Source organism: Meleagris gallopavo, chromosome 3, assembly GCF_000146605.3.
Source record: "Meleagris gallopavo isolate NT-WF06-2002-E0010 breed Aviagen turkey brand Nicholas breeding stock chromosome 3, Turkey_5.1, whole genome shotgun sequence".
NCBI classification, from domain to species: domain Eukaryota; kingdom Metazoa; phylum Chordata; class Aves; order Galliformes; family Phasianidae; genus Meleagris; species Meleagris gallopavo.
In genome coordinates this window covers 41287578-41313537 of record NC_015013.2, presented here as the reverse complement: position 1 = coordinate 41313537, position 25960 = coordinate 41287578, and the positions used below count along the sequence as shown (strand labels likewise).

At 35.8% G+C, this 25960-nt stretch overlaps 1 protein-coding gene across 1 annotated transcript; it reads right to left on the bottom strand.

The window, feature by feature from the left end:
* Positions 1–1127: 1127 nt before the first annotated feature.
* Positions 1128–25960, bottom strand: LPIN2 (lipin 2). Its single transcript, XM_010708724.3, is given in 20 exon segments — positions 1128–5448; positions 5785–5888; positions 6497–6611; positions 7441–7593; positions 9366–9452; positions 9933–10081; positions 11004–11148; positions 12259–12341; positions 12973–13062; positions 13167–13236; positions 13574–13667; positions 14542–14729; positions 15244–15343; positions 15586–15907; positions 16746–16869; positions 17835–17942; positions 21315–21441; positions 21444–21612; positions 23230–23325; positions 25739–25960. Coding segments are annotated over 20 exon segments (2661 nt in total). The 5' UTR covers positions 25931–25960; the 3' UTR covers positions 1128–5303.

The window sequence follows — 25960 nt, the reverse complement described above, 5'->3', positions numbered from 1 at the left end:
TAAGGCCCTCAAAGCACAGTGACCAGTTGCCCAGCACTCTATAGGAGCTTACAGCAGAGGCCTCTAACTCTCTACGTGTCTAAGACTTCTCACAGACAGATCAACAGACCCACCGAGAACAGGCTTACTTACTGTCAGCTACAGAAAAACAATACAAGACCAGACAATACTTCTGCAACAAATTTGAACATCTGGCATACACAGAACAAACCCACCTTTGCACTGCTTGCAGTGGCATTGTTGCTCACTGCACACAATGCATGAGCACTGAAACCTACGTGTGAAAGACGGGCAGTGTTGTGAAGCACCCAGATGCAAAGAGGTTTCTGTGCATGAGCAGAATCACAGGGCACTCCAAATACCAGTGGAAATTCTGTCACTGGAGCAGGAGATAAAACTAGCACTAAGCTGTGTCTGGGCAGAGGAAAGTTAGTGTGCACTGGTGACAGCAATGCAAGAGATAAGACTTAAACTGCAGAAGGATCAAAAGGCACAACGTGATTTACACTTTGATGTAGATTTGTCATACATTTAATTGTGATTGAAATGGTTGGATGTTTTGTTAGATTGCTAGTCAGTTGCGTTTATCCATAGCAGTAAGAGGCCAGGAAGGGTAAGTTTCTACCAAAAGCTTGAGATCCCTTTTCCAAGATGATCTCACAATAATTACCTCAAGCAAATTAAACAGCTGTCTTGGAAGACAATACTTTGCCTTGAAAGGAAAAAGTTAGCTCGAACAGAATTAGTATAAAACTCCAAATTAGGGCAGATTTACAAGTGCTTACGCTACATCGTTGCTGGATTTTCTTCAAGGCAGCTTGTGTGTTCCCAAGATGTATCTATGATTACAGTGCATCTGTTACCTGACATTAATAACGCATGTTTACTTTCATTATAGTTATAAGCAAATATTGGTATTGGCAGATAATGCAAGTCTGATTACAGCAATTATTTGTCAGCTGTATAAATACTCTACAACTAAACCAAGCACGAGAGAAAGCAAATGTATCGTTGTCCTTAATACAGCAACTCTAAATGTAAACATAAATGCAATTTAAATAAGCCAACATTCATTAAATTAGCAATACAAAAATAGAATTCCTAAGTACAAATTGAAGAAAAAAAAGTGAGTTTAAGTTTGTTTATTATGATAACATTGTTCTCAACATCAATATGCATTGCACTGAAGTGTGGGTTACTGCACCCAAGATAGTCCAGTCTTAACAAAAACCACTATTGGTACAGTCACACATTTGACAGCTTTAAACACACTACCTTATTAGTGATTGGGTTGCCTGAATAGTCAGATGTTCCACATCTTCACCGTAAAAATGAAACAAACTATTGAAGAGAATTTTCCTATTCTCAAAACAAACCCAAATGTAACTTTCATCTGGAAATAATTAACACTGTAAAAAAAAAAATCCCAAAACAATTCCATTCTATTCAACAGGATTCAACTCTGGAAACTAAAACTACTTTAGGCAAAAGTGACATTTTAAAGGCTTCTCAAATCCATCGTATATTTTTGACATTTCATTATGAATTCGCGCTAAAGCCATTTAAACAACTCTTATTTATATGACAGTATTTTCTGGAAGACTTGTATGGGATATTAATACGAAATCTCATTTATTTTTGTCTTTACCATAAGCAGATTCAGCGTTTGTTTCAGAAGTTCCATAAGTAAGATGACACGAGCATTAAAACCTTTCCAGTTGAAATATAAAATAAAAAAGGACAGGAAGCTGAGGATACACGAGCCATATTGCACATGCACTTGGATACTGTCAGGGGTTATGTCCAACCTTTTGAACCACAAGCATGCTTTGAACAGTAAAAAATAAATTAATCCAGAAATGTGAACCACTTAAAAGTTACTGATGTTTAAATCATCACAGAAATGGGTAATGTCCAAGTCACTAACAAGTTCTGAATTGCAGTGCTCTTGCAATGCTCTTCCTGGACAGGTATCACTGACTCAGCTTTTGAGATGGTTCAACGCTAAGTGGATCTGCATCTTCAACAACACAGCCTTAACAGGGAGGTGTATGTGCTGACACACACACACACACACACACACACACACACACTCAGAAAGTTCCTCTTTCATAGAAAGAATATGTTACTTGTGCTAGTTTTAAGTACAGCACAACTTGTTTTCAAACATGATTTCAGGCCACTTCTCTCAACTAAGGTAACAAAGGACAGGCTAATGCAGACTCTATATATTCCCCCTTTCATACTAATATTGCAGTACAAGCCTACAGTTTGGTAGCGACAAGATGCCTTTCCTTGTCAATAAAGTGTCCAGTACTCCAAACTATGTAGGTATGCAATGACAAGTACAGTAACCCATATTCTGTACCTAAGGAGGATTAGAAAAAGCTGAACAAAGCTTTGCATATGAGTCAAATTAAAAACAAAACAAAAACCAAACCAATCAACCTTACTTGTACCAGAAATTCTCAAGAACACTTTTACATATCACCAAAAACCAAACAGAGCAGCTGTTACAGAGATTGAAAAGCAAAATTTTTAAGTAAGCAACTTTTTGAACATCCCTATACTGCAAAACAACAGGTCAGCAGAATGAGGAGCTCACTGCAGCCATATTCATATCATCTGGAATCATATGCATTTGGAAATACTCTTGATTCATTAATTCTCATTAATTCTCACTGCTGATCCAAGTCCCCACTTGAAAATCCAGTTTCTCTTCTTACCAACCCGGAAAGATGAATAGAATTTAAGATAAAAAAAAAAAAAAAGAAATGAACAAAGATACAGCCAAGCCTTGGTAACAATCTGCACAGTTTGGAATCCCACTAAGGTATTTTCCTCAAAGTGTTCTCCTTTCCCCAAACCTATGTAACATCAAGGCTGCCAAGAATGTCAGGGATGGTACGTAAGATTTTGATTTTCACAAAGGTCTGCTTTAGCAGAAGCAGTTTCATAACCTTAATGAAAAATAGAATCTTCACACAGACTATTACAACTTGCAATTAAACTATTATGTGGATTCTTACCTATCTTAAGGAATTTAAGTGGCTTAAAAGCTCAAATCCCGTTGATTTTCAAAACACTTAGTGATCATGAAAATGTAAGTTTCTACAGAAATCTAGGGAGTAGAAGTTTAAAAAAGAAAGGAAAAGATACATGGAATGACATTTGCAAGCTTCTGACATAGTGCAAATAAAATAATGGAGTAGAGTAAAATACGCTTTTGGTTGAATCCTGTGAAATCCACTTAAACACTCAGTAGATTGATGACAGGAGCAAAAATTTGCTGAAACAGTCACTGAATGTATTGTTCTCATTGTTTAAGGATGCCCTTCAAGTCCGCTAACATGCATGGCACACAATGACAGACAGGTGTATTTTCCTTTCCATCCTCATAATCCCATTCTGAATGAGAGCTTCCACATTTATCCTGCCCCCCCCCCTCCTTCTTTTCTAATGCTTTATAGTCACAGGAATATACTGGAATTCTATAAGAAAATAAAAGGTAATTTAATTTATATAGCAATCTGAAAATTACTGCCTCCATGCAATTCACCACTTGTCTAGCATTAGGCTGGTGTTACATGAGAATGCTAGGTTGAGACTACTCAGTTTGATAAAGGAAACGTTCCTGTGGGTGGGATAAGATTCCCTAAATGCACTCTTCTACATTTAGCATAACAGAGATCTTCTCCTACACCCAGGCCAAGTAAGTTGGAGCAGAAGGGCCTGGCCAAGCACGTTTCTCTCAGATGCAGCCCTAGGTATGCACTGCAGCAGTAGCCATACAAGCACCTTCTAAAGATCACTTACTTTGCCACTGGGAGTTGTGTAAAGGTGAGAGCTCAGCTCCAGAGCCTGGCAGGATCCTTGGTACATAGCTTCAGGAACTTCTTGCTTAGAAAGTGTCAGAAAAGACTGCATCCACATAAAGTTTGGGACTGAAGTTTAAATGGCTGAAGGCATTAAGCTCTACAGGCTAGAAGCATATAATCCTCACCACAGACTTGTCCTAAGGACATTAAATGTACTAGCTCAACTTAAAAAGCAGAACTACTTTTCTCTTATTTTCAAGTATTTTTGGAAGGAGAAATTAATTAGCGACTTTCACAGCTGATAAACACTAGACTTGGAATGCAATTTGTTCTCAGGCTCTGATCTGAACCTGAGGAATGACCAGCATAATGTTTATGAATAAAACAAAAAGAAAAAAAAAAAAAAGGATTTCATTCTGCTCTGCAGCATTTAGCCATTCTTATACCTGGAATCTCACTATTGAGCCACAGTTCCTTCCAGCTAGTGAAAATCTGCAATACAGAATTCTGGAAAGACCTGCAATAGGTAATTAAAAAAATTAAATACTTTTTTTTTTAGTATAACAATTCCCTGAATATAATCTGAACATACTTTCTACTGGCCTAACATAGCACACACACACACACACACCTCCATGATGAAAAGTGAAATCAAAATGCCAGCTCCCCAGCTCTTACAGAAACGTTCAAGATTTCTCTTGATGGAAATTTCACATGAAATAGTGCCGCCTGAAAGCAACAAAAGCCATACTAATATCTGATAACATTTCATTTTAACAAGCTTATGAATTAGTTTAAGCATTGCATATTAAAAAAAAAAAGAGCAGCAGAGTTAGTTTGAGCACAAACTGTACAAGAACAGTGTTGCACATGTGACAGAAGGCATATTTACATTTGAAGATGAATTTTGTGTTTTCACACTGTCAGCCTAGTAATGGCCACACATTTTCTGTATTTTAGTGGAGAAAGAGCACACTGTCTTCAGTTCTGGATCCTCTGCAAAAAAAGGTCTAATTGCTCATCTGAACACTAGACCATGGTTTTTATTAATAGGTCTGACATTCTATTTGGCAGTTTCCATATACTTTTTGGCTTTGTTTTAGAAAATATACTACTAAGACTAATACAAAAAATCTATGCTTACAATAAAGTCTGACTGACGAAAATGCAAAGTCACTCAGCATTTAGTTGCCATGAACCCCTTGGATACCGTGGCCATCAATGACAGACCAATCTCAAGTGCCTTAGAGCAGGTATACAAAGACAGGCAATAAAGAAACAGACAAAAAAAATCAAAAGCCCACAAAAAATTGGACAGCAGCTTTGCATTTTCTTCGTCTTACACCAACGGAGTTAAAGTGATCTCTTTAGTAAGACTTATGGTACCAGTATATAAATTAGAATCTTCATTAAGAAAGTTCTTCACATTTAAACTGAAGACGAGTAGCTGAAAATGAAATTCCATTTCTAGGTGAGAAGTATTTTTCAGGCCAGGTCTTCCATGTTAAGGTCAGGAAGAGGATCTCTCCAATAGCAAAAGGAGCTAAATTCTGGGCATGGAAATGCAGAACTCTGTTCTTTATTAAGCAATGGGAACACATGTTCCACAAGCTCACTTAGTCTGTAATACCTATATTAAAAAAAAAAAGAAAAAAAAAAAAACACCATTATTTAACAGTCTAGTCACTGCTCAACTGTAGCCAAAAAAGCTTTAGAAGTCTAGACCAGAAAACTAAACACTAAGTACTGCTACTTCAGGAGCAATTTTCAATTTTATTTTGCCAGTTTACTTCCCTTTTTGAGGAGTTTCAGTTAAGTAACCAAAGCTGCAATGTCTCTGGCAAATAAAAATTTGCCTTGTATGTAATAGGAGATCATAAGGAATCATCATGGCCACAACTGGAACTTATTTTGTAATCTCATTCCCAAGTACCTTTTCTAACTGAAATAATAAAAATGATCTTACGAAGATTTGTTTCCCTTAGTCCTTTCTTGGATCAGTTCACCCTTTGGATTCACAGTAAATATTCTACAGTCTGGAACTCCCACTTGCATGTAGGCATATACATCCTGCAAGAAGCATGAACAAATGCACGTACTTTAGAATTTCTTTCTGTGATATACAAAGCATTCAGTAAAACTGTCTCTGAAAAGAAACAAACAAAAATCAAACCCCCCAAAAGTAGACCATAACAAAACACTTCTCTCTCAACCCCATCAGCCTTGTTCTCAAGCCTCAGACCACAAATATGCACCACAAAATCTATATCACATAATGCTACTTCTCATGACACTGTTCCTCTTTGGAGTACCCCTCTCCCTTGCTCAGTTACAATAACTGTAGAGAAAGTACAGGAATTGTATTGATAGGAAAAAAGATTCAAGACTGAGGAAAATCAAATACCCTTAGTTATGATGCAAAAATGCTGAGAAAGAATTTGGAAAGGTGTTATATCCAGAGAATACTAATACATCTGTGTAGCAGTTTTCCTAGAAGTAGTCCTGGCAGCCTTCATTGAAGGTATCTGCATTTGGACTTTCATGACCAAACTCAGAGAAAGACCAGTGTCTTGTTGTCATATTCAAACTTAAATAGACACAACAATAAAAGCCCATTTCCTTTCCTTCCCAAGTATTCCATACATTTTAACCCTTCAATTAGAAAAGCTCAGACTTACATTGGGCCTGTTTCCAAAAGCAGCATAGAAAGGTTGTTTAGTGGGAGCAAATAAATTCTTGATATCATTCAAACATTCGATTTTGAACTTTTCAGGCTTCTTTTCTATTACTTCCCTAGAATAAAATTTGAATAGTCAATCTTTAAACCATGAGCAAATAGTAGGTATCCTGCGCCCATTTATCTGATGATTGTATTCTCATTGATTCCTGTTTCTGTTGTGGCTGGTTACATAGACATGGTAAATACTTTTCCAGGGATGATGCAAGAGATAATACAAGAATAAAAGATTGTTTTCCAATATCTACAGTAGAAATAGGTGAGTAAACTGTACATAGACTAGGTAAATGTAATGAAATTCACAGATTATGAATGCAGTTTGGAAACTGACCATCTGGACCAAAAAATTGAAGGAGGCCTGCCAAGCAACTACAGTGGATGTAGCTGTCATTGTTAGCCATTATTTAATGGTTTGGTTTTAATTTTTAAAAAAGAACAAAAAGACTTTTACATTATGAGCTCTTCTCATCAAGAACAGGCAGACTGCAGTTCAAAAGATTGGTTGAATCAAATCATAGCTAAATATGCTTCTGCAGGCAGTTGTGTATAGAACACTCCTAATACTGCAAGATCAGAAAACTGTACTGATAAGAGCAGAACCTAACAGTAATCAGTCACAGACCTGAGGAATGAAGAAAGTAGAAAATGAGATGCTGTGTGACTGATGTTTTGTGCTTTGCAGCCACATCTAACACGTCCATAAAAACAAAAGTAAAATTCAGATAAATAGCTTATTGCTAGAGGGACATCCAAGTCTCAGTAGCAAATCTAGCACAGAATAGAACGTTTGGTTACAACTATAATGATTAGCATTAGAAATCTTTTAAATTTGCTTCTTTCTCTGAGATGGGGAGCAAATAGATGTATGAAATCCCACATGCTTACCTATGAAAGGCAGAAAACAAACTGCTGGGGGACAACATGAGAGGTCCCCTGGGAAGAATTGTTCCTTTGTCGTTCACCCAGTGTAGGTATCCTCTAGTCATATCCGCCATTCCAATGGCACGAGCAGAACAGTACAGAAACTTGTAGCCATTTCTAGAAAAGAAATACCAATTTAGTTCATTTTACTGTTGAAGACATTCTTTGTAAACACAAATATCCTGTTGCAACAATGTCCAGAGGCACTAGGTTAGGTATTGACTTGTGGAAAGCTGCACCAATTCCCAGGAAAAGACTGTTCCAGTGTTATGGTATCTGAAAAGTATATTATAGTTTAAAAACATGGCTCTATCAAAATTAAGAAGTGCAAAACAGAACAAGAATAGTAACAGTAAGATTATGTATCTAGATAGACTAGACTGCACTTAGATAAACACCACATTGGTATCTCCCAGTTTCTTGCAGCCCAGATATAGATGTTAACAATTATTTATTTGCATTGCATAATATTGGATACCAGATCTCCTGTCTTGTTGGTTGGTATTTTTCAGATCGTTACCAGAATTTGCAGCTCAGAGTGAAGGAAGCACAAGAAGTACTCATCAAGCCCCATTTTTTGTCCTGAGGACTTCGTAGCCATCTCTTAAATAGATTTGTAAATGACTAAAGCATACACAAGAGACTCAACTTTTTATGCAGATTTTCAGAGATCTGATTCTATTCGGCAAATAATTTCCAAACTACCTTTCTATTATATATTGAACACAAAACAAAGTTCAAGTTTTCTGCCATAGACTGCAAGGGGCCACACATGAAATTTAGCTCTATGAAACAGAGCAAAAGTCAACAAAGGATTTCCAAGGCCTCAAAATTATTTGGGGGGGGGGAGGGGGGGAGGGGAAGAAACTCTAAACTAAGCTTTGAACTAAGAAACAAAGATAAAATTTAATTATTTGAAGGGGACTATGAAATGGTTTAACAGCTGACTCCGTGATCCTCAGTAGCAAGTATTATTTCTGGCATCTCTATTTATTTTTTAATTGTTAAACAAGGGATCTAATCTAAATGAGAAGGAACAAAGTAGATTTATTTTGCACAAAGTTATTGGACATAAATATTACAAGGCTATATACCTCTTAAAAGAGCAGTACATTTACAAGGGTGCGACTCACCACGCTTCTAAACTAAGCATACATCTCACCACTGCTGCAACAAGTAAGCTATCTTCCCACTCCCTCCTCCCCTCTTCTAGTCACATAAGTTGCCTCTGCAGGTCCTGCAGATTACAAGGTGAGCATGCACAGTTGACTAATCCAGACAGCAGACGGGGAAATTGCTGTTTTGCTGGGTTGTGTCAATTTATGTCAGAAACGCAACAAAGCGAATAACACAAAACTTGATCCAGGCCAGCAACCTGTGTGTCCATGTAAGTTTTTAATTAAGATTGTTTCAGAACATGGAATCATATCCTAAGGAAAGTTCACTTGAGTTTGATAATAAACATGTTAAAACAAGAAGTATCTAGATATTGGGAGACACTGTTTAGGTCTGAATTCACACTGGGCCATGTTAGTAAAGGCTTTGTGATTAACCTGAGTTACTGGAAACAAACATAGGCACGACTGTTTGAGAAGTTATTACTATCAGTACACTCTTGTAGTCACAAAAACGTTACATAGATTTAAAAAAAAAAAAAAACTCAAATGCAGAATCAGAAATTTGAGAAGAGAACTAACAGAACTGATGGCTTCCATTCCTGTAAACGGATACACCTGAGGGAAAAACCTGGCTTTGTTTGCATTTGACAGAAGTGATTACTTTCCATCATTTAGGCCAACATGCAAAACTACTAACATCAATTCAATTACCTGCCCATTAATTCCTAAATTCCAGAAAGGGCCTACATGCTTCATAGATTACATACTCACTCATTTATGGAATGATAGAGTTTTGCAATGCCCTGATGAGTCCAGTCCTTGCCAAGCTGAGGGAGTATCTGTCCCAAAGCATCAGACCTAAAAGCAAAATTGGAGATAGCTGAAACTAAGCTATGAGTTTTGTTAAAGACAACTACTAATGAATAGACAGTTTGCAAAGAGTATTTACAGAAACACCTCTGCAGAAGGTCTTAGCCATTTTGAAAGAGAGCTAGTACCTATTGCACACTGAGCCATTAGTGGTAGCCATACAGCACAAGTCAGTTCCCAAGTTATCATGTGCTTGCTAAACCTAGACAAGACTGACTGTAAGGGCAGTAGTCACATGATGAACATTTTAAAGAATAATGCAAGAATGCTAAAGACGTTTTCTAGTTTGCTGTAAACACAAGTGTAAATTTAAACCAAAACAACAAGCATTTCTCTTAACTGTTAATAAATATTCTTCAGTAGCCATCTTAAATCAGGCTTCTTTATCTTACTTTGAAAAGGAAGACAGCATTAATAAAGCAAAGTAATGTAACAAATACAAAGAAAAGAAAGAAAAACAATATTTACTTGGTTATTGTTCCATCAATGTCTGATATGATGATTTTGTCATCCCAGTTCCAGAGATATATTGTCCCTGCACAACGGCAAGTCCCCTGATACTGGGTTGTGATACTAAACACAACATCATTAGGGCCATCTCTGAGCTTCAACTTTGCCTTTAGGATAAATCAAAATAATTGAAAATATAAATTAGTGTCTCTTCAGAATTTTTAGAATGGTAAATAAGCTAACAGAAAAAAAACTTGTAGGTTCTTCCTCATCTGTTTTGATTAGCTCATCAAAAAGTGAACCATGCTTTAGTTTAACACTGGCATTGCTCTACTGGTTAAGTCTCCTTTTTTACTGGGTATACATTTGTCCATAGATCCTACATTTGCTTACAGCAGCACTGGCCATAGTAATATTAAAAGATGTTACTTAATTCTTGCTATTACAGTATACTTACAGTATTAACAACTAAGTATATTTGATAATATACTAGCATATAAATAAATTATCTGCTTACTACATACACAACCGATCACGCAACACTATTTTCTATCTAGTGGGTGCTTTTCTCAAAATGCTTACTTGATGAGGGCCATATATTTAGATAATAGTAGAATTAACTTGTAAATTAATATGAAATGAGTAAACTGCCCATCATCTTTGTTGTACATTATTTGGCAGTTGAGATTCCAGAATACCCAAACTGCAGAAAGCAATAACATCACTTCTTTGGAAACATCTTAATAAGAATGTTTACTTATAGAACTTTATAAGAAATTATTATTTTTAAAATTAAAACCCAGAATTATGATTATTAATTAAAAAAAAAAACAGAAGTTGCCCATAATGGAATGGAATGGAAAATATTTTGTTTCCTTTAAAATTCAACTGTTACTGTTACATTTCAAGTGTCCCCATTCCTTTTTTTTTCCTACTGCTAGAAAAGTAATCCCAGTATCACTCCTGATTCTGTGAAATGTTTCTGTGCTTAGCTTCTAAAAAGCAGAGAAAGCCCAACTTTTAGAATCAGAACAAAGAGAGCAAGAGAACTATGATGCATTAACTGTGCAAGGAAGGCACGCCACTTACAATTTGGTCGGAAGACAGCCGAAGTGACTTCTTGTAAGATGGAACGTTCCCATGAGTTGGATGCTCTACTGGAGCAGAATCTATTTTCAAGGATTCCTTCAATTCTTGTGATGCTTCATCACTAGATGAATCATCTTCTGGGGGTCTAATATGACACCAAGAAGAAGAAATTTAAGCTGCAGAAAATCCTTCTTTAATGGTATAAGATTCAAGATTAATTTCTGCTTATGTCAAAGATTTACTACTAGCAAAGATTAACAAAGTCGAAAGTCTAGCCCATGCCCAGATGAAGTCAGTATATGCCAATTAGCAAATAAGACTTGTAATGCATGCTACTATTGGTGCTACTCTAAATATTACTGTGCATAGTCTAGCTGGCTCCACAAGAGTTTAGTAGAGACAGCGTCAAGTGGTCACTAAAGGTAGACTGCAGATGGAAAGGGATATTGAGTGAGTAATGGCTTTGTTTTCAAGAAAAGCTGCTACACTTACTACATATTTTAAACTGCGTGTGATAAATTAGTGGAGTAGCTCACCTTTTAAAGTAAGTCATAGATTTATTTTTCTGCTAATTAGAGATTTCAAGATTAAAAGCAGCATTTAATCTTTCTGAATCTTACAGCATGTTCAGTTTCTTAAGTTTTAAGACATCAACAACATTTACAAATATCTTAATAAAATCAAAGGCGAATATGAGGATACACAGTGGGTTATTTAGTCTGACACAGTGCTAAATACTGCTTGTTTTCAACTACAATCTTGGGCAACTTGTGTACTGTAATTAATGTTATTTTATGTTTCAATTATTTCACGTTACAAAAAACTGCAGATGTTTTAAGTTATTCAAACAACACTAGGATTATACAAAAAAGAATGACAAAAAATATCTCAGAAACAATCCTACTATACTTAATAAGTTGCAGAACAGTGGCCCATTGCTAAAGGTTACCATATATGTCTTTGTTATTCTGTCAGTTACATCAGGATTTGAGAAGTAAAAACAATAGGATTTAGGAAATAACTGTAGTGTATTTCTAGTTCCTACAATGTCTAATGACATATAATTCTGCTGAGTTGTTTGCCAAGCATATTTGGCTTCTCTTCACTAGCTTAGAAGAAAATGTTTCTTCTCACAGCAATAATGAATTCTTCACTCAAAAAAAGACAAAAAACCCAACAACAAAACCACCAACATGAGAAAAGAGGAAAAAAACCATAATTCAGTCCACAAAATAGTCTTCAGACAGGAACACACCTACTATTAACTTGCTCTTTTATAGTTGCTGGCAATTCATTTGCTCTTTGCGTCTCAGACTTCCCCTCTTTTGCCTCTGGTATCTAAAACAATATGATAATAAGGAACATATCGACATTTTAAGCATTTTAAACCAATCCAAGTGAATTCATAATCCATACATAAGCAAACAGCTATCAGTGAAGTATATAAGCTATTCCATGACACAGAATCGCTCTTGAATTTGATGAATTCGGCATAAAAGGAGCAGTAAAGGAGCAGTGAACTTCTAAGCTTATAAATTTACTTCTTAAAAAATATCTATTTTTTAAGACATTTCCAATGTTTAGAAAGTTTAATTTAGTCTAAAATGTGGGTGTCTCAGCATGATATCTATTATGCATCTTATCTATTTGTGTATACATTCCTAAAATATATTGCAGTGAAGAGTAGCTTTTACAAGTGCCTATGGCTTAGAAGAAAGGATTTTAAGAATACTGTGCATCACCTAAATAGAATAAATGATTGAAGGAATGGTGAAAAATGATGGTAGTATTTGAGACTAAATATTCAGAAGTAGCTACAGCTATGATGAGCAACTACCAAATGACCATCAGTGACAGTTACATGCGCAGTAGTGTTCTGAGGCACATCTGACAAATGAGTTTTTTCATCTTTTAGTAGTTATGGAAAATAAAAAAAAAAAACAACAAAAACAAATCAAGTCTCAGTTACCTGTTTAGTCATACTTTCTCTCTTGCGCCAGAACCACCACCTTCCAGACTTCTTTGGCATCTTTTCTTTGACCCAAGATTCAACAGTAGCCTGAAAAAATTTGCAAGTTATTAATTTTGTGTAGAAAAACAGAATAAAGATAAACATGCATTATTATCTGCAAAATCTTCAAAGAAGTAAACATCTCTATTTACCTTAGGCAAACTTTTCTGAAATACTTGCAAACTCAAAATCATTGGAGCAGCCAATGCCCAGTTATAATACCTGTTTTAAAACACGTTGGGAAGTTATTACAAAACCTGAATAGAAGTAAACAGTTGCAAACTGCTCTCTCCTCAAAGAAAATACATCCACTTGCAAGCAACATCTAATATTAAAACTGGTTACAAACAGAGTTACTTTAATATACACAATTCAGCATCAGAGCTGAAAAGAAATATTTTGTTAAATTTAATCCAAGAGTTTAATTAAAAAACAGTTATCTAAGACTAAGGAGCAGATCCATCAAAAACACACAGGAAGCTAAAAAGTGCATTCACTTTATGTGGTAGATTTAAAATAAGCTTTTCCGTGAACTAGTTGTATGATACGGATAATTTACCTGTTATAAATCCTTATAACCAAATTAGGATTGTCTATGAGTCCAGGGTTTTCAGCAAATTCGTGATAAGTAATAATATGTTCCATGAACTTTTCTGCAATTGAAGCAAATTTAAATTAAAATTAGAAATAAAAATCCTAAAAGGTCTGATTAGTTTGCATCTAGAAAAATATTTTCTGTAATTTCAGAACCTCTGCTGATTTTGCAGTATCATCAAGCTATTCTAATATGGCCTACATGTCAGTCTTGTGGCTGCTTTTCTTCTCAGTAGCATGTAAAGCTTTGTACCACTTATTTTAACTATCACAGGAAGGAGAAATAAGAAATGAGGGTGTTATTTGTTCTGAGCCCTAATAATAAGCTTGTAAAATTTCACTTGATGCCTTGAGATGGGATGATTGTTAAATAAGTAATATTAAAAATAATCATGAAATTACATGCTCCTAGAAGCTCCCTCAAAAATGTATACAACTTGAAAGTTAAGCAGAACTTTAAGACAGAGGATTTAAATGGTTACAAAGGTAAGTGTTAACAAACATTTAAGAAAGGAAAAGCAAAGCAGGAGAGAAGATAGTACTAGATAACAATATATTGATCTCCCAGAGGCTTAAAAAACACTGAACAGAAGAAAAGTTACCAGGCAATTGGAAAGAATACAATTTTTGAAGTCTTACATCGAATTAAGCAAGGAATTTCAGCCAGAAATAAAGAGTGGTCAGAGATGCAATTAGCAGTATGAAAAAGCAGTAAGAAAGTTTCTCAAGATACAGTGTGCTCTTAATTAATTTGACGCTAAATTTCACAATCTCTGCTTGGCAAACGCCAATGAAGTTTTCTAAAATTCTCCATTTTCTTTTCTGAATGTAAGCCTAATTAAAGGCAAATGCTTCATAAAAATCAGAGCATTCAAGGCACTTCATTTAGATGCCTGAGCTTTACAACCACTTATGTTTTCTTTTCTCACATACCTTTAGAAATCTCGCCATTTTCATTGAGACCTCCACAAAGTGAGAGCGTGACATCAGGCAAATCCATAGCAGAATCAGACATGCACTCTGTACCACTATCAGCAGCAGCACTTCCTACTGATTGGGGTGACTGGGAACCAGAAAGGTTATCTGACTCAGTCCATTGTCTGAAGCCTGGATCAGAATCACTGCAGAAAAGAGAATCACATTTTCCATAAATACTTAACTTTTAAACAAATGCACACACACTATGACTTCTCAAAAACAAACAAACAAAAAAAAAACACAAAAAAAACAATCATCTCAATTTTCTCTAATGCCACACATCATTTTACAACATAAATCCAAAAGTACACACATCAGACACCACCAGGACCACCTTCAACCCTTTATTATACTGAAATATTCTAACTAAATCGGGAAATATTTATTTATTTCTCTTCCATTTGCAACAAAATTGGATTTAAAGGAAGAAGAGTTCCTCAACATTCTATTGTCACAGAGCAATATCATGCTCCTCAGTATTTACCAGAATGTTGAAGAATAAGATTAGGACTGTTTTTTCCACAAAAGCCTAGAAATCCCAAGTTCCATTCTCTAATAAGAACTGGGGCTCACGGTCACTTAAATCATCCACACAATAATTCATGTCGTTTAACTGCAGAATAAGCCCAGGTCCATGGAATCTTAATTCAAAGCTACCTTTTGGGAAAGTAGAGTGCTGCAACTTCAGGTTCCAAAGCCTTTAGGTCCTCCAAGTAAATATCATCAGGGCCCTGGTGATGACTTCGCTTGTGCACCCCTGTTAATTTTAACAGTCAAGTTACTGAGATGAAACTATCCAGACACATTAAATACAAACACAACTGCGGATGATTCAGAATTAAAGCATTCATAAATTGAAGTTTAATTACAGTTAAAACTTTAATAACGATTAAGACTTTAAATAGGAAAAAATCAAAAAAGAACATTCTGTATTTTTTCCATATTGCCTCAAATTTGGTATATCACCTGAAGGAAACAATCAGCAGTTTTATTACGTACCTTTCTTTTTTGAAGGAGAGTCAACTTTTGCTGTTGGCTTTGTTTCTGGTAAAGAGTCCACCAACAGTCTGGAATGATGATCAGAATCTAACGGTAAGGAATCTTGTGGTTCTGTAATTGCAGAAGCAAGAGAATCTTTAACATCCATCTGCTTAAGCATAGGATGAGTTCTTGGCTCAGGTTTCAGGACTGTACAGACAGAATCTTTCACAACATCATCATCTTCAACTTCATCAGAGCTGAGGATGACTCTAAAATGAGTCTTCTCTGATGGAGTAATGGTAGCTGTTCTGGGATGTTCCAGTTTCTCTTTCTTGCTTATCTGAAAGACAAAACTCCACTCAATCCTTTCACTTCACAGACTGATTTTACTCTGCTTTTAATATTAAACTTGTACCCAAAGATAATTTTGCCAGTTAACAAGGGGAGTCTGGTCACAAGTACACTGATAAGAATTTCAAGATTTATTTTAGAAAGAAAGAATCATAAAGATCTAGTCCAACCATCAATTCATCACCAACATGCCCACTAAACCACATTCCTAAGTGTCACATCTATGTATCTCTTGAACAACTGCAGGGATGGTGATTCCACCACTTCCCTGAGCAGCCTATTCCAGCGCCTCACCATTCTTTCAAAGAAATATTTCCTAACATAAAACAGGTTCCATCTTATTAGTGAAGCTGTCTGCAACAAAAGCTTTTTACAAGCTTGTTGAACAAGTTCAGTAAAGAAAGTGGCACGGAGGAGGTGTTGACATGAAAAACCATGGCAAGAAGAAAAAAAAATAAAGAGCACGAAGATGTATCAGGACAAATGCCATCAGTTGTTCCCAATAGTTAAAAAATTTATTAAGGCTACCATACCTCTAGAATGAGCTATAATTTAGCCTAAAATAAAGAACAGTGCTTTCCAGAGTTGCTTTATTCAATTTCTAGATAAAAATTAAAAACTTTTACATTGTCACTGTAAGGTTTTCCGTAACTACTTTAGTCAATGAAGACTGAACAAAGACTACTATCAACCAGCCACAAGAGGGTGCTACTTTCCTATTTCAGCTAAGAATCCTACAGAACAGGAGCAGATTTCCAACTCATTTGTAATGCATGATATTAAATATGCCAAATCTCAGTATACAAAGTTCAAGACAATAACAATACCTTGGTTGATTCCGGGAATCCTCCCCACGTCCATTCCATGTGAGATTCAGATCTGAGCAAGCTCTCAGCAGGTTTGACTTCTAGTTCTGAATCACTTTTAGGGCAGACTGGCTCAGAGTAAGGGCTAGCAAATAAAAAAAAAAAAAAAAAAAAGGAAGAAAGCTACAGTGTTTAAAATGCATTTGTTGTTCACAGCTACTCTTGGTAGAGTTTTCTAGAGCTTAACAGAGCTTCAATTATTCTGTAACATGGCAAGAAGCCCAGCAGGGTTTTCAGACAGAAATTAGGTTAAAACCAAAATCACATTAAAGGACTTGCACAGCAAACACCCTAAACAAATTCCTCCAATGTATCTGCAGTATAGGTATAGCTCTTTCCTAAGCCCACCTTCTGCTAAAAAACACACAAGCCATAAACAAACAAACAAACAACAGGAGGAAAAAAGTGTAATCTAAAAGTAAGGCAGAAAACAGCTTTTAGATCCTTGGCTCTGTAAGGATTTAGTATTTAAACTTGCTAGGACAAGACCTGAGTAACAGAAGTCTTGCAAAACTAACTCATGAATGTACAAAGTAACACCAAATCCCACCTACAGCTGGGGAAAAAAAACATTAGCAAGTTATGGTCAGAGAGGCAAGAGAGATTACTTCAACACATCCTTCAGACTACCTAACTTGTTAAAGTTCCATCCTAATTTTCCTACAGGGGTTACTATGTATGCATCAGAATACACACTTCGACATTTACTTCTGACAACTTTTAAGTAAAAGGAACTCACTCTAAAAAATGAGAACTGTAACTTAAAAACTGTTTTGCTCTTGTGGTCTTAGGGAAGAAAAAAACAAAAGTTCGTTTTGCTGTAGCATTTATGGATGGGAAAAGCCTAAATCAAACCCTTCTTAAATAGGGGTTTTATATGTGGGAAATTCCCAAAGTTCCACATACGTAGCACACACTGCATTCTGTATCACAAAAGCTAGGCACGTTGCATAGCTTTACAGATCAAGAAAAAAAACTAAGTAAAAGGTACATTAACTTTATTGTAATTATTCATCTTCATATGCACAATGACATTACAATATGACTTACTTATCCAGCGGGGACCAGTCTCCATCAGATAATGGGTAATGATCCTTCGAGTGATAAATCAAAGATTCTTTTTGTTCTTCACCTTTTGGTGAAGAATTTGAGGATCCTCTGTTGGGAAAACATGAGACGTTTAGTCTAAAGTCAACAATAAGAAATTTGAATTACTAATCCAGTTAGAAATGTAACCTGTATGTTATTAAGAATCCAAAAATCAAAAGAAAGAAGTGTACAGGTTGGAGAATTCATTGATTGCAGCACACTTGCGTACAACTTATAAAGTATATAGTAGGAAACAAATAAATATCCAAATGCAGTCAAAGACCACTGAAAAGAAAATGGGAGAATTGATATTACACTACTGCACTCCCATTCATAACATATGGTTTTACTAAAAATTCTGAACTACCTATTTTGCAACATTCTGTAAGACAGTTACCCACTTCCTCTCATTCAGTTTTCAATTTTATACATTATCTAAACAGATAAGACTTAGAGGCAGATAACTTCTTTCAGACTGATGCACTGATTAAGATTAAGAAACCAATGAAGTCATTTAACATTAGATTAGAGTGCTTCAGAAAGTTAATGCCCAGTTAATGCATTTCTGAAAACACAGATAAATTGCAGGGACTGAAATGGAAAATTCTTTCCATTTTGCAGAGTGAGAGAACAGACACAACACAATACCCTTAGCACCTGAGAAATAATGCCCTCCTATTCCTTTCTGAGCATACACCCTAATATTAGTCATCCTGGTACTATTTTAGGTAAGCCAAGCACGAGTAGCATAACTAAATCTGTGGCACATACCGTCACAGCTAGAAAAGACAAAGGATATTTTAAAAAAGGCTGTATAAACATTTGGAAACAGATTTTGGATTTTCCCAAGAAACAGGAAACAGCTTGTCTTTCACACTGTAAGAAAAGAACTAGATAAGACATGATGTACTAGTATCTGTGGCTGAATTTTTGACCTTCCTGTCAGAACACCACTCATCCCTTTTCCTTTCTTGGTTTCACTCTGAAATCCACCATAACGTCTAATAACAACTAAGGTTCTATTTCTGTATTTCTTCCCCCCCCCCAAAACAGAGTTTTTATAATAATAGTAATAATACTAATAATAATAACTTAAAACCTGCTGATATCACCTTACATTCTTGCAGGATGTGAGAAGATAGCTTTACATTTATTTATTTTTCTCCCCACAGCTGCATCTTGATCTGGGAAATTAATGGCCTTGCCATAGGCATATGCATTTCAATTCCTATGTTGGTATCAGAATGACTGTATATGAACTCCACTAACAAATACGTAGTAGCTATGAACTTATCTCAGCATCTCTGGGCTTGCATTGCTACAATTTAATTGTTCAGTCCTGTCACTCCCATAACAGCATTCTTTTAACAAAAAATTCTTCCTTTCACAACACAACTCTCTACTCTGAGAATGAACTTCTACTGGTGCTTTTGTTTATTTAGAAATAAACAAATAAAAAGCCTGTTTGATTCTTCATTCCACAGGTTACAAAAATAAAATCAGGAAAACCATTATGGAAATGCTGTTGCTCATCAGCTATGATGAAAGTAGACATTTCAGCCAAACTTACAACTTTTTATTCATCTCTAGTCAAATTATAGTAATTGCTAGAATATCAATTTGAATTCTAAACACTTGTTACAAATAGCCACTACTGGTATGATATTCCTAAATTCTCCGCTCGCTTGCAACAGTTTATTAAATGAAGAAGAAATCATTCACAGGTTGTATTCACTTTCTTCCTGTACTTGATGGTTATTTTGATTTTTGATGTTTTTTCACTATGACAGTCATATCACAGAATCTCTAGGGTTGGAAGTGACCTTTAAAACCATCCAGTTCCAAACCCCCTGCCAAGGACAGGCTTGCCACTCACGTGATCCAGATATTGTTGTCTCAGTGCTCTTGCACTGAAGACTGAACACAGATCTATGCTGTGTCCTAACAATCCCCATACACACATTAAATAGAAGGTTTTTCAGTTCATTCTCTTAAAGCAAATCATTCTTCTATTTTCCAGATCAGATATTGAATTTACTCAGACAGTATACTAAGCATTAAAGCTACTAATACACTAGTAAGTTTTGTCTAAAAATCAACTCTGCTTTTTTCCATTTAATGGCCTAAGAAACTTCCATGGAAAACTAATCATTAGGTTTTTCCTGGAGTTTATGTATTTAAATGCTTGATAGTTTTCATCTATTACTATAATCATTCCTATTACTCAGGCAAGCTCCTTCGGTTTCTTAGTATGTGTGACAAATTTACTACAAGCTCCAATTTACTAATAGTATCCACTAGGAAATATAGGACCGATTCCTTGCTTTAACTACACGTATGTAAAGGGTTTTCTCTATTGAAGTGAAGGATCATGCATTTCTGTAGTTTTCAGTTTTCAAAGTAAACTTCAAGTTACAAGAGAAGTCCAATTCAGATGTGGTATACTGCTAATATTCCGCACTGCAGTTTGTGTAGATGTTTTCAAACACCTTACTGCACCAATCTACCTCAAAAGTTACACTGGAACTTTTTAATTGCTAGCCACAAGCAAGATGAGGACACCACTCCTTCACGCGTTTCTTTTTCTACAAGCAGTGCATGCTTGCTGAAGGCCAACTATATCCCAGGCTGCATTAAAACAGGAGTGGCCAGCAGGGAGAGAGACGTGATTGTTCCCCTATAGTCAGCACTTTTGAAACCCCATCTGGAGTACTGTGTCCAGGCCCGGCGCCCCCAGCCCAAGAAAGAAGCAGAGCTCTTGGAATAGGTCCAGAGGAGGGCCATTAAGATGATCAGAGGGCTGGAGCACCTCCCCTATGAGAAAGGTTGAAGGAACTGGGCTTGTTTAACCTGGAGAAGAGAAGGTTCCAGGGACACCTCATTGTGGCCTTCCAGTACTTGAAGGGAGCATATAAACTGGAGGGAGAACAGCTATTTACAAGGGTGGATAGTGATAGGACAAGGGGGAATGGTTTTAAACTGAGACAGGGGAAATTTAGATTAGATATTAGGAGGAAGTTTTTCACACAGAGGGTGGTGACGCACCGGAACAGGTTGCCCAAGGAGGTTGTGGATGCCCCATCCCTGGAGGCATTCAAGGCCAGGCTGGATGTGGCTCTGGGCAGCCTGGTCTGGTGGTTGGTGACCCTGCACATAGCAGGGGGTTGAAATGAGGTCATTGTGGTCCTTTTAACCCAGGCCATTCTGCGATTCTATGATTTACATAGGCTTAAGTGGATCTCATATTTATAATGAAATTGACAAACTTGAATGATTCTGTAAGAATATAGAAGACCATGATTTTTTTATTTTGTTTAAGGAAAACCTACCTAATGCCTATTGAAAGTTATGGATTACTTGAGTAGAAAAAAAAGTACCAGTTACTCTTTAAAGGCCGAACAATACCCAGTAACAGCAGTTAGCCAATACATAATAGTTTACCTTAGGGGTTGAACACTTTTCTCATCATCTGAGCTTATTTCCATTTCAAAAATCTCTTCTGTCCCAGTAGAAGAAATTAGATCATCTTTCCTGATATCTTGTTTGTATTTCTTTCTTCTTCTTTTTTCTTTTTCACTGATCCTGGGGTGAATACAGTCTCCGTTTCCATAGCATGGGGAATTTCTGAGCTTGTGCATGTCCTCTCACTTTCAGCTGATATCAAATGATTGTCAGTGTCTTTAAAAAACTGGTCTTCAGTAGGTATTGGAGATGTGGCCAAATATGCAGGAACTTTTTCCTAAATAAAAAAGGAAATAAATAGATTCTCAGTCAATGGAATGATATTTAAATTCTTTGCTTTGGAGCACATGGTTCTATCCATTGTAGATGAGTTAACAAAACTAGGCTAATTAAGCCCACTGCTGTCCGTTTATTTTGAAACAGATTCACAGAAAGCTGTAGGATGGAAGGGGCATCTAGAGATCATGTAGAGAGGGGTTTGGAATTAGGTGATCTTTGTGGTACCTTCCAATCCAGGCCATTCTATGATTTACTCAGGTTAGGGGGGAAAAAAAAGAAAAAAAAAAAAAAAAAGTATCTCCTACACATCAAAACAAAACCAGCACCAACACTGTTAAGTTAAAACTGACTGCCCCTTGAAGAAACAATCCAGATGAAGAGAAATATTTATGAATCAACCACCAGGTGTTTACTTACATCGTTACAAGAAAATAAAATATATCAAGACCTACACCAAAAGAAACACAATGAGAAATAATAAATATGAAATGGGGCAAAAGGGAAGATAAAGAAAGTGCATAGTTAGTGGTTACCATTCTTGCTTTCTGAAAAGAATCTTAAGACTGATCTATTCTCATCAACAGCTAAGACAACAGCAGCTAGAAGAACTGCTTTCAGTTTTGATTTTACTCACAGTGTATGCTGAAACAGAACTCAAGTTTTCTTTCTCATAAATACTATGACTTCCCACCCTAATTTAACATTTAGTTAAGTCTAGATGCTAGACTAGTCTAAATGCTTATTTACTCCTTCCCCTTTAAGTAGTATTTAACCCTTTTCAAAATGAGTACTTCCTCCCTCTCCTTCCCATGCAGTAAACAAGGGGTGTCATAAACCAGTAAGCGGATCAAGTTCATTTCCTTGAAAGACACTGATTCCTGACAGCGAGTTCACAGCTTCACCTTTCACTTCATTAAGACAGGCCTTTTCCTCTAAATTTTTTACATTTTTATATTTAAAATTCCTTTGCCTTTATCTTGCTGAAAAAAAATGCAAACATCCAAAAGTGGACCAATATGTATGACTGAAAAATTCTGCAATTACACAAGTTCTATATCCTTAGGAACTAGGCTAAACTTTATCCCTTTTTTTTTTTCCCCCAAAGGCTTGTTATTTTCCCATTGGAAAAGGTCTTAGGACATTAATTACTATATTCCAATACAACATGGACTTCAAGTCAAAGAAGCTATTATTAATTGGCGACAGTTCCATAAATAAATTATGAAAAACTGTTCTAAAAAGTGTAAGAAAAATATATGCCAAAATAATCAACCTTCCTTAGCACAGAGGTCACTAACACAAGCTATGAGAATGTATGACAAAAAAAATAAGGCATTGCAATCTGTATAGCTGCAGTTACCAAGAATTTATACGCCAGAAGTAAAAACATTCCTTCAAAGAATGGTCTATTAATAAAGAATTAATTACTTTTTAAATCACTGGTAACATAATTCTACAAAAAACGAAGCACCTTAGCAGCATTTGAAAGTGATGCAAGTTTCAGTCAGAAAGTGAGGTTTTTAGAAGTAGTAATACTGACAGTACTATATCAAGCATTTTTAACACAGCACTCTTAACACAGTACTGTAACCATCACGAAGCACAGATCCCTTACATTTTCCTCTTCGGTTTCTTGTACAAAGAATGCTTCTCCATTGTCACCCAGTTTCATATGAAGATCAACAGCATCGCCATTAATTTCTATATCAATCTGTGAAGAGATAATTTAATGTGATTAATTCATCACAGATGAAAGCACTGACCTAAAGTCTTGCTAATCTCTGATAAACTTTATTCCATTGTATGATCATCACTCTTTCTCCCTCCTTTGCTTTTTGAAAGAAATTGGCTACAATGATTTTTATCTTGTTAACTCAAAACACACCAGGCTGTTAGTAGAGATCCTAAAAGCTACAAGAAAAAAGTGGAGAAACGTGGAAAACATCTGGTGGTAAAACATTGCTCACCTAATTTAGAGCTGTAGAACCACAAACCATTGATTTAGTCTTTCTTCCCTAGAAGAACGCTGAATGACTGAGACTATTCATGTTTATCTGCTTAAAGTTCAACCTGGATTGGAATCTCATACAAATCAGAGTCTCAAAGAGCAAAAGGTAAAGATGACAAGGTAGAAGCCTCCTGAAAGAAGCAGGTTTTGTTTCACAAGTAATGCTCAACCTATATTTTAATAGGATATACATTTCCCACAATTCTTTTTGCAACTCAGACATTGGTTCAGATTTTCCTTCTCATGAGTTTATGGGGATACGACATGGCACCACAAACCTTCTGCAATCTTCTGCAACAACATTTTGCTTTTGCAAAGGGAAAATATTTCTAAGCTCATAAACAGGTTCTTTAACTTACATTCGTTGCACAGAATAGAGATTAGTCTTCCCTATGAAATAAAGGGAAAGCAATGTATTTCAAAAAAAAACCCAAAATATAACTATTTTAATTCCTCTTCCTAATGAAATATTGGACATCCAGTTAAGATCAAATTTTTCTAAACAGAATGCTTAAAGTTCAGATAAAATTACCTTATTTTTCAGTAAATTTACTTAACTAATTGTATATGTCTACATGTATTAAGCCTAGATAATGCAAAATCTAGTATTTGTCAGATAAAAACACGATGGGCTTGCCTTAAGGTAGAAAATGCCACTGGCACTTCAAGTTATATTTAGTTTAGTGTTCAAAATGAGATCAAGTGAAATATTGCAATTGCTATGGGATATTCAATATGTACATTACTGGAGAACCAGTTTCCTGCCAATGCAAGAACAAAAACTACCCTTCAAGCCATATCTAATATGATATGAATACATACATTCATAGTGACAGTACCATGACATGAAATGGCCAGTCAAATAGGAAGGAGAATGACTTCTAACATTAGCACATGGAAAGCCAAGAATAATTAAAAAATAAAATACACTACAATGTTAAAAAAAAAAAGAAGAAATCATCCTTGTATTCAAATTCAGCTTTTCATGTGAATAAAACCACAAGCCAAAGAATACCAATCACACATGATAATAAATTACTCTTGTACCTTGCTGAAAATATACTCGATTACATGATTTGTTGCAGAACTGTTAAGAAAAAAAATTCAACTTTTTGTAAACAGTGTGCTCATTCAGAAAATACTAGCAAGTGGGAAAGCAAAACAAAAGAATCATTCAGGAAAACTGCTGCGTTGTGACAAACTCACGACTTAATGCATACAACTCCTAGTATGACCATTAGTAACAAAAAAAAAAGCCCAAAACACAAGTGGTTTTTTTAGCAGGATTTTCTTCTCCTTTTACAAGAAAATATAAAGATGGGGGTAGTTTTCTTCAGTGCTGTTGCCTTTCTTAGAAAAACAGTATATAATCCTGAAGTGTTATGATTGGTTTAGATCAACCAGTCCTTCAGTTCATTTTAGATCAAATTTCAATGCAATTCACTCCTTAAGCACACAGTTACTAAAGTCTATGCAAACGGAATGGCAGGATGATCCACTCTGGTAGCACCACTGTCTCAGGCTATTGGGTTGGGAATTGTACCAGGTTCTCTTCCAAATAAGCCCACAAACGAATGAAGTTTCATTCCCAATTTTTATTTGCTTGTGGATATTATTAACTGCATTTCCAACTGCATATCAATATTAAACAAAGTCGCAAAAGGAGTAATATTTATGATAGGTCATCAGCATTCAAGATAAATTCTATTTGTCCCCCAGACATTCCGAAAACAGTTCCTTCAATATCAGGGATCAGTTAAATGTTATTAAGCTTTTATTTCCTTACAAACTTGTATAGGTAAATAGTCATATAAATATTTTAAGACTGAAATATATATGCTTGTATTAATCTTTTTTTAATAATTCAAAAGCTGTCAAAGGATTCATTGTTTTTTTGTTTTGTTTTGTTTCCTCCCTGCAGAGTCCTTAAATTACCACAGGAAGTTCTGCTTTGCATTCCAAAACTCACAGTCCGTACAGCATATATGAAAAACTGCTCTGTACTTAACTAGACTGCTAATTGGATATCCAGGGGGTTGAGAAAAGAAAGAACAGAGGAAAAAAAGGGAATGCATTGGTATTCCAAACTTCATTTTGGTCCACTTTCTGAACTTACCACTTTTTCTTTAGAGCGCAAGACACCAAGCTTCCCAAATCGGACATGAAAAGGAGAACACTGGTATGTACCATCCTGCTGCCGGACCACAATGACATCAATGCATCCTGAAAGGGTGGCCTGATTAATGCCTTTGTACAGCTCCTTCACAGTAACCAGGACTTGTCCTGCAAGTTGTCCTACGTAGTTCATAGTCTGAAACTAAGGGGAAGAAGGGGGGAA